Source organism: Perissodus microlepis, chromosome 11 (assembly GCF_051167445.1).
Source record: "Perissodus microlepis isolate ML-2025 ecotype Zambia chromosome 11, ASM5116744v1, whole genome shotgun sequence".
In the NCBI taxonomy this organism is placed as follows: domain Eukaryota; kingdom Metazoa; phylum Chordata; class Actinopteri; order Cichliformes; family Cichlidae; genus Perissodus; species Perissodus microlepis.
Window position 1 is genome coordinate 8,556,373 of NC_140471.1, and position 15,464 is coordinate 8,571,836.

The 15,464-nt window shown below is 40.5% G+C and overlaps 1 protein-coding gene across 4 annotated transcripts in view; it reads left to right on the plus strand.

Annotated features, from left to right (window-relative positions):
- Window positions 1-15,464, plus strand: part of ptprub (protein tyrosine phosphatase receptor type Ub) — a 210,485-nt gene that overhangs the window by 177,523 nt on the left and 17,498 nt on the right. For 2 of the 4 annotated variants that reach the window (XM_084942834.1, XM_084942836.1), the window contains 7 exons: window positions 2,272-2,344; window positions 2,448-2,524; window positions 7,014-7,031; window positions 8,559-8,595; window positions 9,477-9,574; window positions 13,342-13,458; window positions 14,429-14,583. In XM_084942834.1, the coding sequence (XP_084798960.1) occupies window positions 2,272-2,344; window positions 2,448-2,524; window positions 7,014-7,031; window positions 8,559-8,595; window positions 9,477-9,574; window positions 13,342-13,458; window positions 14,429-14,583 (575 nt within the window). The remainder of the gene's footprint in view (window positions 1-2,271; window positions 2,345-2,447; window positions 2,525-7,013; window positions 7,032-8,558; window positions 8,596-9,476; window positions 9,575-13,341; window positions 13,459-14,428; window positions 14,584-15,464) is intronic. The other 2 variants (XM_084942835.1, XM_084942837.1) reach the window with 1 other exon arrangement.

The following is a 15,464-nucleotide window of genomic DNA, read 5'->3' on the forward strand; positions in this document are numbered from 1 at the left end:
AGGGAGGAGGGTGTAATCCTAGGCAGGATTTGGCTGGTTCTTGGCTCTCTGCGGGGAGAACTGCATTGTAATCCCCTGCTCAGCATGCAGACTTGGGCAGAGTTTCACAAAATTCCCCAAGTGGCTGCAAACCACTGGGGGTACACTGGTGTGTGCGTATTTTTATTCACAGATCTGAGGGAGCTGTTTGCAAGCTTAATTTAGCCACTGAGTGACTTATGACAACTTGGGCAAGTAAATGCTTGCTGGTGCATCCATGCAGACAGGCAGATAACGGTGAATGAGATGTGTTATAGTATGACTAAGAAGCCATCCATGAAGCAGGTGGTAGACAGTTTCTGCTTTCACACTCAGCACACTGTGATTGGTAAACTGCAGGTACACAAACAGCCAGTATGTCGCACAGCAGTAACCAGCAATGTGAAGTGGATTTATGTGGCAATTTCTATCTCACATAGCAAGTAAGTTATTTTTGTTTTTCTCAGGATTGTAAAAGAGAAACAAGAAGCCTGTTAAAGGTGTCTCGTGTGCTCTTAATAGCCATGTTACTTTGCTAATGACCTGAGGGTTAAAAGGCACGCTTTTGGTTAAAAAGCAATAACATCCACACTGATGGAGTTGTAAATGTGCTTTTGATAACCAAGCTAGGCTGGAGGTTCACTCACACAAATGAAAATGGACTACTTTATCCTTTTATAGTAAGCTTGTAGTCCTAAAACAAGCTCGCTCCTCTTTATTTCTTATGCTTTCTTTAAAAAGAAAAAGAGATACATAAATATATAAATAAATAAAGTATTCTGCACTATTACAGAAACACACATAGCTTACTTTCTAAAGCCAAGAACAAAAAGATGCAAGTATGTTCTTTAGCACTTAGCATGACCTAAAGCTGATTGATTTCGGTTCTGTAAAGTAAGCAGTTGTCATATTGTCTTACCTTTTTAGTCATGCTTTTTTATTTTATTAATTCTGCTTCTTGGGGACATTCTCAAATGTGAAATTTTTTATCTCATCCAGCTAGATCGATGAGCTTATCCATCCATCCGTTTACAATTCCTGCTCCGCAGTACTGGTCAGAATGTAATCAACCTTACACACAGTAATCACCTAATGGCTCTTCACCCGAACTGTGCTCGAGGTCAGGGTCACGTGTTTTTTTAAAAAACCTCTCAAAGCTTCATATGGACTGCTTTCAGCAGTACCTGCGGTTCCTGCTGTAGCCATGACGACAGCATGTATTGTTGTTTACAGTCCCACGCACTTCATGGAAGCATTTCCATCGTGTTATGGTCACCTTTAATTCTCAGGGAATGATTGGTATTTCCTCAGTTCACTAGTAATCAAAAACATGAGCGTCTTCATGCACCACATTGCCTGTGGCGGAGTTATTTTCTCTTATTTGGGATTATTTGGAAGCAAATGCACAAGGTCCATCTGGCCGGAACCTATATGTGTGATGTTAGGATTTTCTCCCCATGTCTGTGTGGGATCTTTCGGGTGCTTCATCCCACAGTACAAACACATGCAGTTAGTGGGGTGAGTTTAACTGGGGATTCTTAGTAGCTCAGAGGTGTGAACGTGAGTGTGAATGGTTGTCTCTCTCTCTTTGTGTAACCTACCCAGGGTGTACCCCGCCTCTTTCTCTGTCGCTGCTGGGATAAGCTCCACCCCCCCGTGACCCTGAATTACATAAACGGAACAAGATGGCAAACACACAAGATGATAGATATGATTATAGTGTTTGATTTTGTGTTTATCTGACAAATTGCTTTTTTCAGTACATAATTCACCTGCTTTAATTAAAGCTGAAGCTTGACATTTAAATGTGTTCATTAGTTTCAGATGAATGTAACTCTGACACTCTGAACTGTATGTAACTGACATTATTTCTCTGTGGGGAAAAAAAAATTAATTCTTGGATTATTTTGGTTTGCCTCTTGATACTTTCATTGACACAAAAGCTTTAAACCCAGTTCTAAATTGCTGAGGGCTTTAACAAGATTAGCTGCAAATGGGGGGTCCGTGACTTATTAGGGCTCTGGGATCAGACGAGGACTATCTGCGGCTAACACAGATCTTTTCTTTAATTACATATAATGCATAAAACCCCAAACTTCCTAGTGTACAGGAGCTCTCGATCTAAGGTGCTGCTCCTTGTTGACCGCAAGATGCAATCTTCCTTTTCGTCTTGGAAAAACATGAGAAAACTGTGATTAGGAGGTGTCTGATTTTGCTCTTGAAATCTTCAACAAGTGTCGTCTTCATCCGCAGAGCTTCTTTGATGGCTGGGACTGCACAAAGAAAAAAGACAAAACAAAAGGGCGGCATGACACCTTGCTGGGATGTAAGTAATCAGAAAATGTTTAAAAAATCAATAAAAACACAGAAAATGTTGTGACAGTTGTATTTTCAATATTTCTTTGCTCTTTTATTTTTATCTGCCTCAGATGATCGACACAGAGTGAAGCTCCACCCTCTGTTGGGAGACCCCAACTCAGACTACATTAACGCAAACTACATTGACGTAAGTCTGATGCTGCTTTTCTGTTTTTTCCTGTCTTGGTTCGATATGGGACACAAATAGCCTCTGTTGAGTCTCTATCTCTCACACTCTGCAAAGCCTTAGTCCATCTCTCTCATTCCTGTAAGCCCACCAGTCTGCTGCCCCACTTTCACCTGCAGGCTTTCATCCAATCAGACACCGTTCCCGACAGTGTTTTGCCAAATGCCATGGTTGTCAATTGCCACATTGGATCCCTGACCCAGACTTACCTGTGCCATCACTTTTATTAAAACAGAACAGGATAAATATATTTAATGCTTTGCAGAGTAGATGAACCTTTCTGTACGATGCTACAAATCCCCCTAAATTAAATAGACGTCCCTGTCGTCATTCAATCTCTGGATGGGCCGAGCAGAGATGATCCTTTCCACCGTTCACCTCCTGTCACACCACATGCAGTCAACATCTCTCACTTATCATATGAAATACATGTGTATGTTGCTAACGTGTCCCATTCATATGTGTTGTCATTCATTACAGCTAGCCGAGGCTATATTTTTTACTGAGAAAACAGAAGTGCGTGTGCTTAGAAGGCAGCAGTTAGTTATTAATAAATGATTTAACCAGGAATACGGGGGAAAAAGCAGAAACTTGTGTTTCAGTTTCCCTGTGAATCCTCTGTCATAGTTGTGACACTGCTGTTCGTTTGAGAAATGTCAAGGGAAGTCTGGCAATCTAGATCTTGCAAAATCTATTTTGCACACCTCTCAGTGGGACTACTGTAAGTATGGCAGACTGTAAAACCAAAGAAAAGAGAGAAGTGCTTATGTACACCCAACTCCATTTGAGGATGGTTAGAGTTTAAATAATTCTTGTCTTTTTAGGATAACAGTCTGCCAGACATTTATAAAAGATATACATTAAAGACAAATTAGGTCATTTTTAGTTCCTCACATTGACTTGATTTTGGGTGAATTCTACCTTTTTGCCAAATCGTATCATTAAATGTTTGACACTATAGAGCTTTTATTTCTCTGTACAGAAAGGCCAGTGGTGAGATGCTTTTAGAGAGTTCATTACAATGAGAGGGCATTAAAAACCTGGCCTGCTGTTAGGCTGTAGTTATTGTGAGGGTCTCCATTAGCGTTGAGGGCACAGACATGCGGGCATTAGAGGGAAAACACCACTCAGTAGCCACTACAGTGTCAGTGTCAGTGATGTTACTCCCTGACCCAGCGAGATGAATTGTAAGTACTCAGCCGCAGTGGAGCATATTTTGGACAGCCTGTGATTATTTCACCAGAGGTTAAATGGAAAAGTTTTTCCTCCCTCTGAAACATTATCGTGCTTTCAGAGCAGAGGGGACAAAGTGCTGGATCTCTGTTTTCTCTCTTTGTCGCTTAATGACTGGTTATTTGCATTTTCTTTCTGGTGTGTACAGAACTTTGCATATCTGAACCAGCTTCTTGTAGCATTTGCAGACCAGAGAGAGCAGAGCAGTGCTTAATGGCTGTTGCTACTTTGCATTTTATCTGCATCAAGAGTTTTGGGGTGTTCGTGACAGTAAACAAACACACATTTACAGCATTTATTTAAATTCTTAAACTCTAAAACAGATGACATTTACCCAGCAAAGAAATTGAACCTAATGTCTCCATGGGCTCACCTCATAACTGGGCTCAACAGGCTCCTCCCACTTCAGTAAGATACTCTTACACCATTACACTCTTTATCCATGCTGGGTTAATCTATGTAAATATTGTAAATAACAAATAGCAGTAATATCTTGTTGTTATATGCATAAGAAGGCCCTAAAAATACAAAGATTTTCTCAGTTTTTGCTTTAAATTTCTACTTTTTTCGTCCAAATTTAAATCTGTTCACTTGCTTTTCTCACAGTGTTGTTGGGCAGTGTTCACGCAGAAAAAAAGGTGATAAGTTAATCAATAGGAGATTAGCAAAATCTGAATCTGCGGGTGCTTCAGGATTAACTATGATTACACTGCGCTTCGTGTGATTAACCCTCTCTCCCCATCCTCATGACGATTGCATACGCAGCCAAAAATGTGCGCCAAATCCTACGAGTATGTCTAGCTGGGATACGCAGACAAGGAGGACACTCATCTGTCATGCGAGGAGTCGATGCGAGTGTTGAGATATGCATGCATATGCAATTCTTTAGTGACAGGCAGTGCAGAGAGGGCCTTTGTTGTTGTTTGAAAAAGTGACAGACAGTGGTGTAATGTTAAATCCTTAAAAGCAGTACAACTCCTTTTCAGACACGGGATATGTTACACTTTTGGGCTTTATCTGCCTGTTAAAGTGACAGCATTGTGTTATAAAGATCTAATTCCCCTTTATGTTACTGTTTCTTATGGCTTCAGCATGTGCAAGGCTGTCTTACATTCAAACAACTTGTTACACTTAAGGCAACGAGTGCATCGTGCTCGTAAACGAGTCTTATTTCTGAATGAAAAGAAAAAATGCTCAAAATGTTTTTAAGTTCATGCTGTTTATACTTTTACAAGGATTCTGTGACGATCTGAGCAATTTATAAAGATGTAGTCATAATCTTATAGTACCTATCTGGTGATATGACTGGATGCATTCACTTAGGAGGCATTTCAAAAGAGGTCCAGGGTTTCCATTTGGATATGAAGATGACACGATCAGACGCTTTCAGATTAACAGGACGGGAGTGCATGTCTGAACGGCCATCTAGCTTTCATCTGGACTCAAGACTGCCTCCTGGTAATGAACCCTGGCACGGATAGTAGCATCGTGCATGTGCACGTTGTGCAATGTTCACACTTACCAAACAGTGGACAGCACCTTGATAGCAACACTCGCAGGCTGTTACAAGGTCTGATCAAACTGAACTTAGTCATCACATATTCTAACTAAAGCAAAAATGCTTTTTTAGTGTTTAAATCTTAATAAATTATACTAAGTCTGCCTTTGTGCCTCAGTGAGATTTTATGAATTTAAATCTGTAAAAAGGGTTTTAGTATGTATATTACAGTGAAATTAGAGGAAGCCCTTATTTGATATTACTTGAGTCATTTTCAGTTCTGTTGTAAGCTCGACTGTATAAAGGAAAACTTCAATATGGACTAATTTAAATGAAAACTACTCGCTTGCTGTGAATCATGACATTTTTTTATTGTTCTTGTTGTTGTGGTTCTGGCTCAGCCCATTCACTTCCCACAAATAAAGCTTTTTTAATGATCAAGCCTAAGAAATAATAAAGTATGAACCAATCTTGTTTGCATTTGAAAGTATCTCTCTTACAATGGTATAGTTGTCTGTTTTCTAGAAATGGTCTGTCGCGGGTGGTGGTTGATAAATTGTCCCAAGGGGCACACAAGAAACTGAGACTGCTGTAGAGTCAAATTAGGTTATTTCTGTAGCTTAATTTGAACAGCCTCAGTTAACCAGAGTGCTGTAAAAGCTATATATAATATACACTTTATGGAACAGTCACTAATTAAACACACTAGAAGTCAAATAAAACAGGTAAATAAGGCTGTTTTTGTATGAAAAATAAGATTCCTCGCTCAACTAGACCCAAAAGCAAGGGAGAACAAATAGGTTTTTCAAAGTGTTTTCAAATGATAGAGACACTGTGCAGCTCTTATGTAAGAAGGTAAGTTGTTCCAAAGATTAGGAGCCACCACTGAAAAGACTCTGCTTCAAAGTCTGGATCTCAGAATGTCCAAGAGGAGTTGGTTCGTAGACCTCGGTGCTCTGGTTGGATTGTACGGTTTCAAAAGTCCTGTTAGGTAAGGCGTGCACCAATAAGCTTTAAAGTGATAAATATTAAGCATAATTAGCTCTGGCCCAAAGGGAAAATGCTTTTTCCTTTTCTTTTTTCCTCATTGCAAATCGGTAGCACAGCTGTACTCGGCTTTGTTCATGAACTGACTGCCAAAGACTAAAAGTTAAAAAATGAAAAGAATTTTTGAGTGTGGCTAAATAAGTAACTAACACACCACACCGCATTTCGTTGTTAAGTGTTATATGCAGTGCATGAGCTAAAGCAAATGCAGAATAAAGAAGACATTATCTGGTTGTGCAGAATAACTGTAGGACTACCGCCCTGTTAAACTGTGCATCATGAATTTGCCAACGAGAGCAAAATGCTAAATAAGCAGAGTACTAATATAAGCTTACTAGCTGCTTTGAATTTGCGAGATGTAATGAAAACTGAAAACTGTTTGCATAATTTTAAAGCCAAATTCAAAAGGAAAGAAAACACAAATTTGAACAAAAACACAACTGAGAGATAAGAGAGTTGATCAAACAGGATTGGCCTTAGGTCACTGATTCACACAAAGTCATTGCGCTAACACACAATGAAGCTAATTCTTGCTGTTCTTTCATCAACACCTATGCACACACAGGCTTCCCTGCTGTCTCTAACCATACCTCCTAAAGCTTCTTTCATTAACTAGCCTATATGTCTTCTTTTCTACTTCCCACCCCACTTCCTCGACCTCGGACCCTGTAGATTCGGATTAACAGGGAAGTAAGTACTTAACTGCTCGTTCTTCTGCCTGCCATTGCTCTATTTCCCTTTTCCCTCTACCCCCTTCCCCCTTACTCTTTCCACTGTCCTCTATCCACAAATGCTCAAAGGTCAGGGTGTATCAGGTTAGTGCGCATTAAACCAATCAAATGCAAAAGAAATGCCCTTTTTAGCTCATGATTTTAAATGAACACAAAGAGATGTGTCCTCTCTCTGGATGGAGGATCCTTCGGTTGTTATGGCAACCGTCTCATATGGAGAAAGCTTGGAATTCATGCTGATAGAGTTTGGCCAGGGCCTGAGAAATTGTGGATAGCAGGCCTCACAGCACTGGTCATCCATCTCCATTTCAAACATGTCCACATTTATCTGAGTGGATGCGATTCAGTTTAGCAATCCGTCAGCAATGTGGATGGACTCAAAATATTACGAAGATGCCCTCTGCAAAAAGATAAAAAATAGTGTTATCAACATGGATTGCCTCATCATACTGATTTGATGAGAGCCTGTGGGCTTGGCAGTCTTCTCAGATTATTCCTGACCTGCCTTCTCCCCCTCCACGGACTCCTGTAAGTTAAGTAATTGCAGCATCAATTATCATTCCAGCTGCTCCTCTCAGCAAACAGGGAACCATCTATGCAGTTTTCTGGCTGATGTTTCCATACAATCTCAAGGCAGTTGTCTCCTTTCGTTTAAAAGGTTAGCTAAGCAGTGCTTATTTCCAGGAGGACCTCCTTTGAACAGTTTGCTCATCCTGAAAAGGGTTTATGCTTCAAAGTCCCTCAGGTGGTCTTTGTCATGTTTATCCCCCTCAAGGCTGTAGAGGTGACATCTCATTGTTCATTCATATTCAACCCATACTCGCCATATGAAAATGTCTGTCATCTATATCAAATGTTGTCGCATCCTTTGATATAAAGATTTTCAGAAAACTTTGCTGTGTACTTTTGATTTTCCTCTTGAAGACTGCTGGTGTCGTGCATTGATGTGTAACGTGTGCAAGACACGGATCCAGCTGTATGGCTTGTGACAAGTGGAAGAATTTCAGGATGAAATTTCCTCTTGGGTTGCTAATTCGTCACCCAGTGCATATAGCATCTCCAACGAAAATTGATTTATTTTTATGAGTAGGCACTCCGAGGCAGAGATGGCTAAATAAACCGGACAGCTGAAATTTAGAAATGCACACCTGTAGGTTCTTTATTATATCTTTATTAAACTGTCACAAGGGTTCAGGCATTGTTTGCTTAGCTAGCCTGACAAGCTGAATAAATAGCTTATTTTAGGGATGTCAGCAGTTTTTCAAGAAACGGCACTTGTTCGTCACGTGTCTGCGGAGTCAACGAGGGTAAAGAGGCGGTCTGGAGGTTAGACAGCAATGACGAATTAGACAGAAACCAGGCTTTACAGAGGGGAATGTAGGGAACGAGGGAAGGAAGAGGGAAGCACAGAGAGAGAGACACCCATACAGCTGTGCCTATGGTGCAGATCGCTTACTCAGCATGTCATCCCTCTTCTCTGTTTCAGGGCTACCATCGATCCAACCACTTCATCGCCACTCAGGGTGAGTATCCCGGCAAGGCTGTGGTGTGTAATTGTGTGTGCGGGAATTCAGTACAGCGAGTACCTTTTGTTGAAGTTTAATAAATTGAAGATGATCCAGCCAACGATCCTACTCATGCACAGTCCCTTGCCAAAACCATCTCTCTGCCAATTTCAAAGGTGATAGTGTGACTATCAAACCGTGGAGCCTGTGTTAGGGAAGTCACTGAATTAATTATGAGTAGAGTTGAATAATTAAACACATTAATTATAGCTTCTTAGTCTCTGTGACATGTGGAGCGATGTGTTCATTGTCACGCAGAGAACCTTTAGTTCAGTCGCTGTCGCTCAAATGCACTTTTGCTTCAGATGGTCACTTGGGATCTGCAGGAATATGAGCGTTCCCTCTTAGGAGGAGCCAGTTTCTAGGGAGCTCCCATCACAAAATCCCTAAGGGTCTGCTCATCCTCCGCCCGCACCTCCTTTCCCTCCTGTTAAACAGATAGAGGCAGATGAAACGTAAAGGAAAGAAAGAAGATGTCAGCTGCACTTTCCTGTTTCAGAGCTTTTTCTTCCTACGTGATCCCCGTTTTTAAAGCTGTTTTTCACTTCCTAAACGTCTCCTGCTCAGATCCTGGTGAGTGACTGGCGATCCCCCGGGCTTTCATCATCAGCTACTGCTGTTGTTTTGTCACCCATTGCCTCTTACTTCTGCCTGCCTGGAATTTCCAATAACTTTATTGATGGCACAATCTCGAAAGATCAGTACCCTGCCATCTGAGAAAGGACACTTAGGTCGCAATAATACAAAATTTCACAGCAGAAACTCCGTTATTGAGAGGGCAGGCTTTGATGCTGCTGTTTTTGTCTCTTTCTCTGTTATTTCTTCCCTATTCCCACTAGGTCCTAAGCAGGAGACTCTCTATGATTTTTGGAGGATGGTGTGGCAGGAAAATTGCTTCAGCATCGTCATGATCACTAAGCTGGTGGAGGTTGGCAGGGTAAGTGATGTACACTCTCCCTTTCCTCCCCCGTCCCTGTCACCAATCAGTGTTCAGAAAAAGACCACATTTATCATAAGGGGACTTTTTGGTGTCAATATGAAAGGCTTTTTATGCGTTTGCAACCCTGCTCTGCATGGAAACTCCAGCCTAAAGGCCGTTATGGTTTATTGATGATGTGATACCACAAGCATGTGAAAGGAGCAATTAAACACTTTTGATGAAAGTGGACAAGAGAAGATCAACACTACTTTCATTTCTGTGCGCCGTGCTCCAGGCAGCGGTGAGTTAGAACTGACTGGAAAAAAACGAGTACTGCAGAAAGATAATATCTGGTGAATTGGAAGATTTTTGGACAGATTAAACTAAATGTATGGTAAATGACTAGTTTTAGAGGTGCTGACCTGCAGACTTTGTTAGCTTACGCTACAGTCGCACGGGAGACAAAACTACTGGAGCCGAGTGCAACGTTGCCCTTTGAAATGGTTGCTTTGAAGACAGGGGCCAGTGCTTCAACCACTGGCAGTCACTTGCCATCATCAAAGTGGCTTTGCTGTGTCAAGACGATAAAATGGCAGGCTCAGTTTGCAAATAAATGGGGGAAAGTTGGCAATTACATGCAGTATATTTGTTTTAATATGGCAATTAACTGTGATACGTCAACACAAATACAAATCTGTTCCCTCCAATATACACAGAAAGTCACATTAAAGACAAATTCAGTTAATTACAGTCAGATTGAGTCACAACTTCATAACTGAAACAGAAACTCCTCCACAAATAGGTAGTTGCTGCTGGATTTAAGTGGAGAATAGCATCCTTGACAACCTTGCTTTTATATGGTAAATGGACTGGTCTTCAAATAGCACTTTGCTGCTCTACCTAAGCACTCAAAGCGCTTTATACAACTTGCTGACAATCACAAACAATCGAAGACCAACTAGGGGTCAGTGTCTTGATGTAGGATATTTGGCATATCCTGGAGCAACCAGGGATTGCACCACCAACCTTCTGATTAGTAGATGACCTGCTCTACCTGAGAGAGAGAGAGCATTATCTGGACGTGTAACCAGAATACAATCAGCTGAATTTCATCTCCTACTGCTGAGAAGCACAGATTGACTTAGATTGATTGCAACATGTTGGCAATCTGTCTGTATTTATAAATTCTGTGCCAGTTATCTGCAAACTTTCACCGATGTATCTGAGATTGATTGCAGTCAGTTCAATTCCCACAATGAGTGTTTGGAGACACACTGCCTCCCACCCAATGATCCGTGCAATTGCCTTGTGATTGAAAGCGGTTGGTCAGAGGTCGAGGGTGTTGCGGCTCAACCTTTGGGCAACCAGTTGGTCGCTGTTACAAGTTGTAACAGGTCACTGAATGCAACAAAGGTTCAGTGAAATCTTTGTGCAGCCACCATTCTTGTTTGTTTTGTTTTGTTTCCTAATCACAAGGACATTGCCGTCCTATTTTTACTCTGTCGTGACTCAGCCTTTGTTTGGACAGTACCAGGCAAATTTTTTCCTTCCTTTTATGTCATTAAGCCAGCCATCTGCTTCTGGTAGATTTATTTAAAGATTCTGGTGGATTTATTTAAACTGCCTGTATTTAACACACATGCAGTTTATTGTGCGATTTCATGCCAAGCTAATGCTGCAAAACACCAAAAGAGAATATTTCCCTGCTTATCTGGCTTGGTGATAGCAACTTACTGTATGCTATCATAATTGTCTCATTTACCTCCTAACCAATTAGACAGGCAGGTTATTTTATTGATCCCTCTTTAGCCTGCTGCTGTGTTACAGCAGCATAGTATAGTCTACAATAAACAATAAATTAACAGCAAAGTTGTGCCACAGGCACCTAGTAAGGGTCATTATGGGAGAGTATGTATCAAATGATGTATCAAAAATTGATACATACAACAGTGATAACAACAAAGAAAAGCTAAAATGAGGTTAGTTAAAAAAAGCCTGACATTGTGTAAGGGTGGTGCAGATTAATCAATAATATGTACACTATAAATCTAAGAAAAACAGCTTCATGACGGTTTAAGGGTAAATTATTAAATGTCTTAAGCTACAGTCAGACAGTTATATTTACTTTTTCATATTGCTGTTATGCATTTTCTAAAATAAATGAAGTTTCAAGATGTGTCTTAGAAATCTTCAGATAAAGCGTGCAGTTTACTGATGTTATTGTGTTGTAGTGTTTGCTTTATTCTGAAGCCGAGTGCACCCACGGCTTTTTTTCTGCCTCAGAGATGACTTCTATTGCTCCAACACTGGGCTGGTTCTGTTAGCTAGGGGGCAGCTGGGATGAATATAAGGATACTTTGTAAACACACATCAACAGCAACTTGTTGCTTTTAGTAAGTTAATTTTAATTTGTAGCTTCGGCTGACCGCACATCTGACAGAAACAATATATTTAAAGTATTGCCCAAGGATGGACCAAAAGTCCTATTGTATTTTTACTTTTATAAATGAACTCAGTCAATTCCTTGCCAAAACTGTTTAAAGATAGCTTTAACTTTCTGTACCATGTTCAGAAATCATCACAAACCTGTCTCTGTGTGCTACCGTGGAGTTTTTTGGTGAATGCATGCATTTCAAACATCATGAAACTGCAATTCTTGCAAATGCATATATACAGTATTCCAGGCCACAATCTAGAGCTGCTGTCTGTGAACACACTCTGCTTGCTATACTTAAGCAGTATTATTTTCTACCTTACATAAACATAGTTACTTTAAATCCCACCTTAAATATTCCAGCCTTTTCATTCGAGCCGGGAGAAACATATACTGTGGCGGATGGTGAAAATCACACAGTAGTCGTTTGTCCAGTTTGGAGAAGTGGTCTGTGTGGCTGAATCCAAATAACACGTCCATTAAATTAAAAAGAATTACCTCCATTGTACTGGGTGGTGGTAGAATAAAAAGATTACTGCCCTGCTGTTCATTATGTGATTATTGTGTTTTTCTTCTCTTTACTCTCTAAGATAAAATATCTGCAAAAGAACAGGTTGTTATTTTTTTTCTTCCACATCATTTGAAGTGTGGACATTGAGTAGAAATTGAGTACTTCATGTTTATTATTATCATCTCATTATTTTGAATAATATTCATGCATTTTACAATTATCTCCTTTACTTTGGAATGAATTGTTGAAAATGGCTTGGTTGTGTTTTTAAAGAGTAGTATTTTATTATGCGCTCTCTCTAAATGCAGTGCTTTCATTTCAAATGTCGCAGGAAGGATTTTAGTCCCTAGAAATCCAATACTGACATGAGGAAACATGCTAGGGGGGCTCTTAGATTTATCTAACAATCCCTAACTTAAGCCTTCAGACCATTACTCTTCATTTTAGGAAGTAAAGATGACTGAGCCTCCAGTGTCCTTTGTGAAAAGATTTGAGAAAGATCTTATACATCCAATGATCTTTTGCTTGAGTTAGCGCTGCCTGTCAGTGGGAATTCAGCAGAGAGCCGTCGGTTCATGATGGAGTCTATAAATGCATGGCTTGTGCACAAAACCATAAACCAACCCGCTTAATCCACTCAATAAAAGTGTGGGTAGTGATTTCACGCAACACAGTGAGCCATTTGTTAACATGCTGATAGTATATAAAAGGAGAAAAAGAAGTTTAAAACTTAAAAAATAGATTGTGTCTTGACTATTCTCTGTCTGCAGACTGACTACTCTCACGTTGTCTACAGTTTTGCAGTAGTTTACAAACTTTGCCTTCGCGTTTTTGAAACAGGTGAAATGCTGCAAATATTGGCCAGAGGACACCGAGATGTATGGTGACATCAAAATCACTCTTCTTAAGACAGAGACACTCGCTGAATACACAGTTCGCACCTTTGCTGTGGAGCGGGTGAGTTTTTCATTTCTTTATATTCTCAGTTTGTGATTGCTCTTTCCTGGTAGAACAGCATCTATGATTACTCGTAAACACATTCCTTTTATCTTGTTCTGTTTTTGCTTCATCTCTTTCTGTGATTCACCAATGTAAACACAACTTAATCATGTTACCTGGCAAAGCAGGAATTTGGATTAGAAGTAGAGCATTAATAGAAGGGATTAGATACTAGATGGGGTTTGCTGATGGACACGAGGTCCATGTGTTAAACTGAGAGGAATTAACACCAGTAGCTTTGTGGATGCCCCTGCTGTCTTTCCAGCATAGCTGTTACAGTGCCGTGCCCCCGATGGCCTCCATCCTGTCAATCTCCTGGGGGATCTCTCATTGGAAGGGCTCAGAGCAGTGCTGTAGTGACAGTGGCACAAACACAGCATTATCATCACACTGTCACAGTCATTCTCCACGGGCACAAACTGCTGCTTATTCAAATCGGCATGAGTTAGCGAGCTGGTGACAGCTTGTTTTTCATAGCTCTTTTACTTTCTTTTTTTGGATTTCTGTCTTCAACAAATCTTTGCTTTGCATTGCTTTACTTTGTCATCTCTGTATGGAAAAAGAAATTGCGACGTGACTGCAGCAGCCTCCCAGAAGAAAAGAGAAAGCTGCTACCCCTCCTTGAGCTCCCTAGAGCCTTAGTAATTCCTTTCTGCACATCTGTCAGATTGCAGCTGCTCCTAACATGTGGGGCCCAGAGGCCTAACTGTCCTAGAAGACCTAACACCCGGCGTAAATAATGTCCTGGGTGTCCTCACTCTGAACCAAAAAAAATTTGTCACATCTATCACAGAGGGAAAAAGTCTCCGAATAGTTTGTAGCATATCTTCTGCGAGATCAAGGCCTGTAGGCTATTGCTAGCATTAGAATGCCAATGGTTTTTGTTTTTTCCCTGAACTACTAACGTGCACTGTGTTTCTGCTGAAAGAGAGGATACTCGACCAAGCATGAGGTACGTCAGTTCCACTTCACATCCTGGCCTGAACACGGGGTGCCCTATCACGCCACTGGATTGTTGGCTTTTATACGAAGGGTTAAAGCTTCTACGCCACCTGATGCTGGCCCTGTCGTGGTTCACTGCAGGTACCGTAAGGCCTTGCAAGTGCTTTATATGTTTTAATAACCTTTTGATAAACTTTTGTATTTATAACTGTTATACATTTTTTTGGCGTAACAGATATGTATAATCTCTCTCTCTCACTAAACCACTGCACTCTACTATAAGATATCTATGTGTCGCTCTAACATGGGCATGAATGGAAGAATTGTACAGCAAACATATTTAATGTTTTTAAAAATCAAGAATTGAGTGTGCAAGTTTGAATTTATCTCGGATTTTCTCTAATGCTCACAGGGTCAAATATATTTATATATACATCCCCACTAATAGTTCTGACAATAAACGTCTGACAATAAGACCTTTCTCCAGAAGGCATTCGGCTTGTTAATGTGGGCAGCCAGAAATTTCAGTTGAGCTTGAAGGTGACAGTTTTGAAGCAGAGGCTTCATTCTTGTTTGACAACTTCACAGTTCTTCAAGTTTGTTTCAATGTGGACATTGACTGAAGTTTCCAGCAGTTTCCAGTTCATGGTTCATGTAGGCTTGAGTCTTATTGGTTGAGTTGTTCCTGAACATCCTAACTTCCTCTCCTCTCAGGTGGCAACTTTCTTCTTCTAAACCCGGGTAAAGTAGTGACACATCCGAATAACTTGTTTGATCTGATGATCTTGTATTATGCAGTTATTTAGAAATGGCTCTAAGAAACCTTTCCAAATTGTGTAACTCTACAATTCACCTTCTTAGATCTTCACCGAGTTCTTTAGACTTTCCCATTGCTTTGAGTATCAGCCAGTACAGCGACTCCTTTCAAACAAATCCTTTTTACACTGCAAAGAGATAATGTGAGTTGTACTCCATCCTGATCATCACTGAGAAGTTAATAGGCAAGTTTAGAGACATCTTAA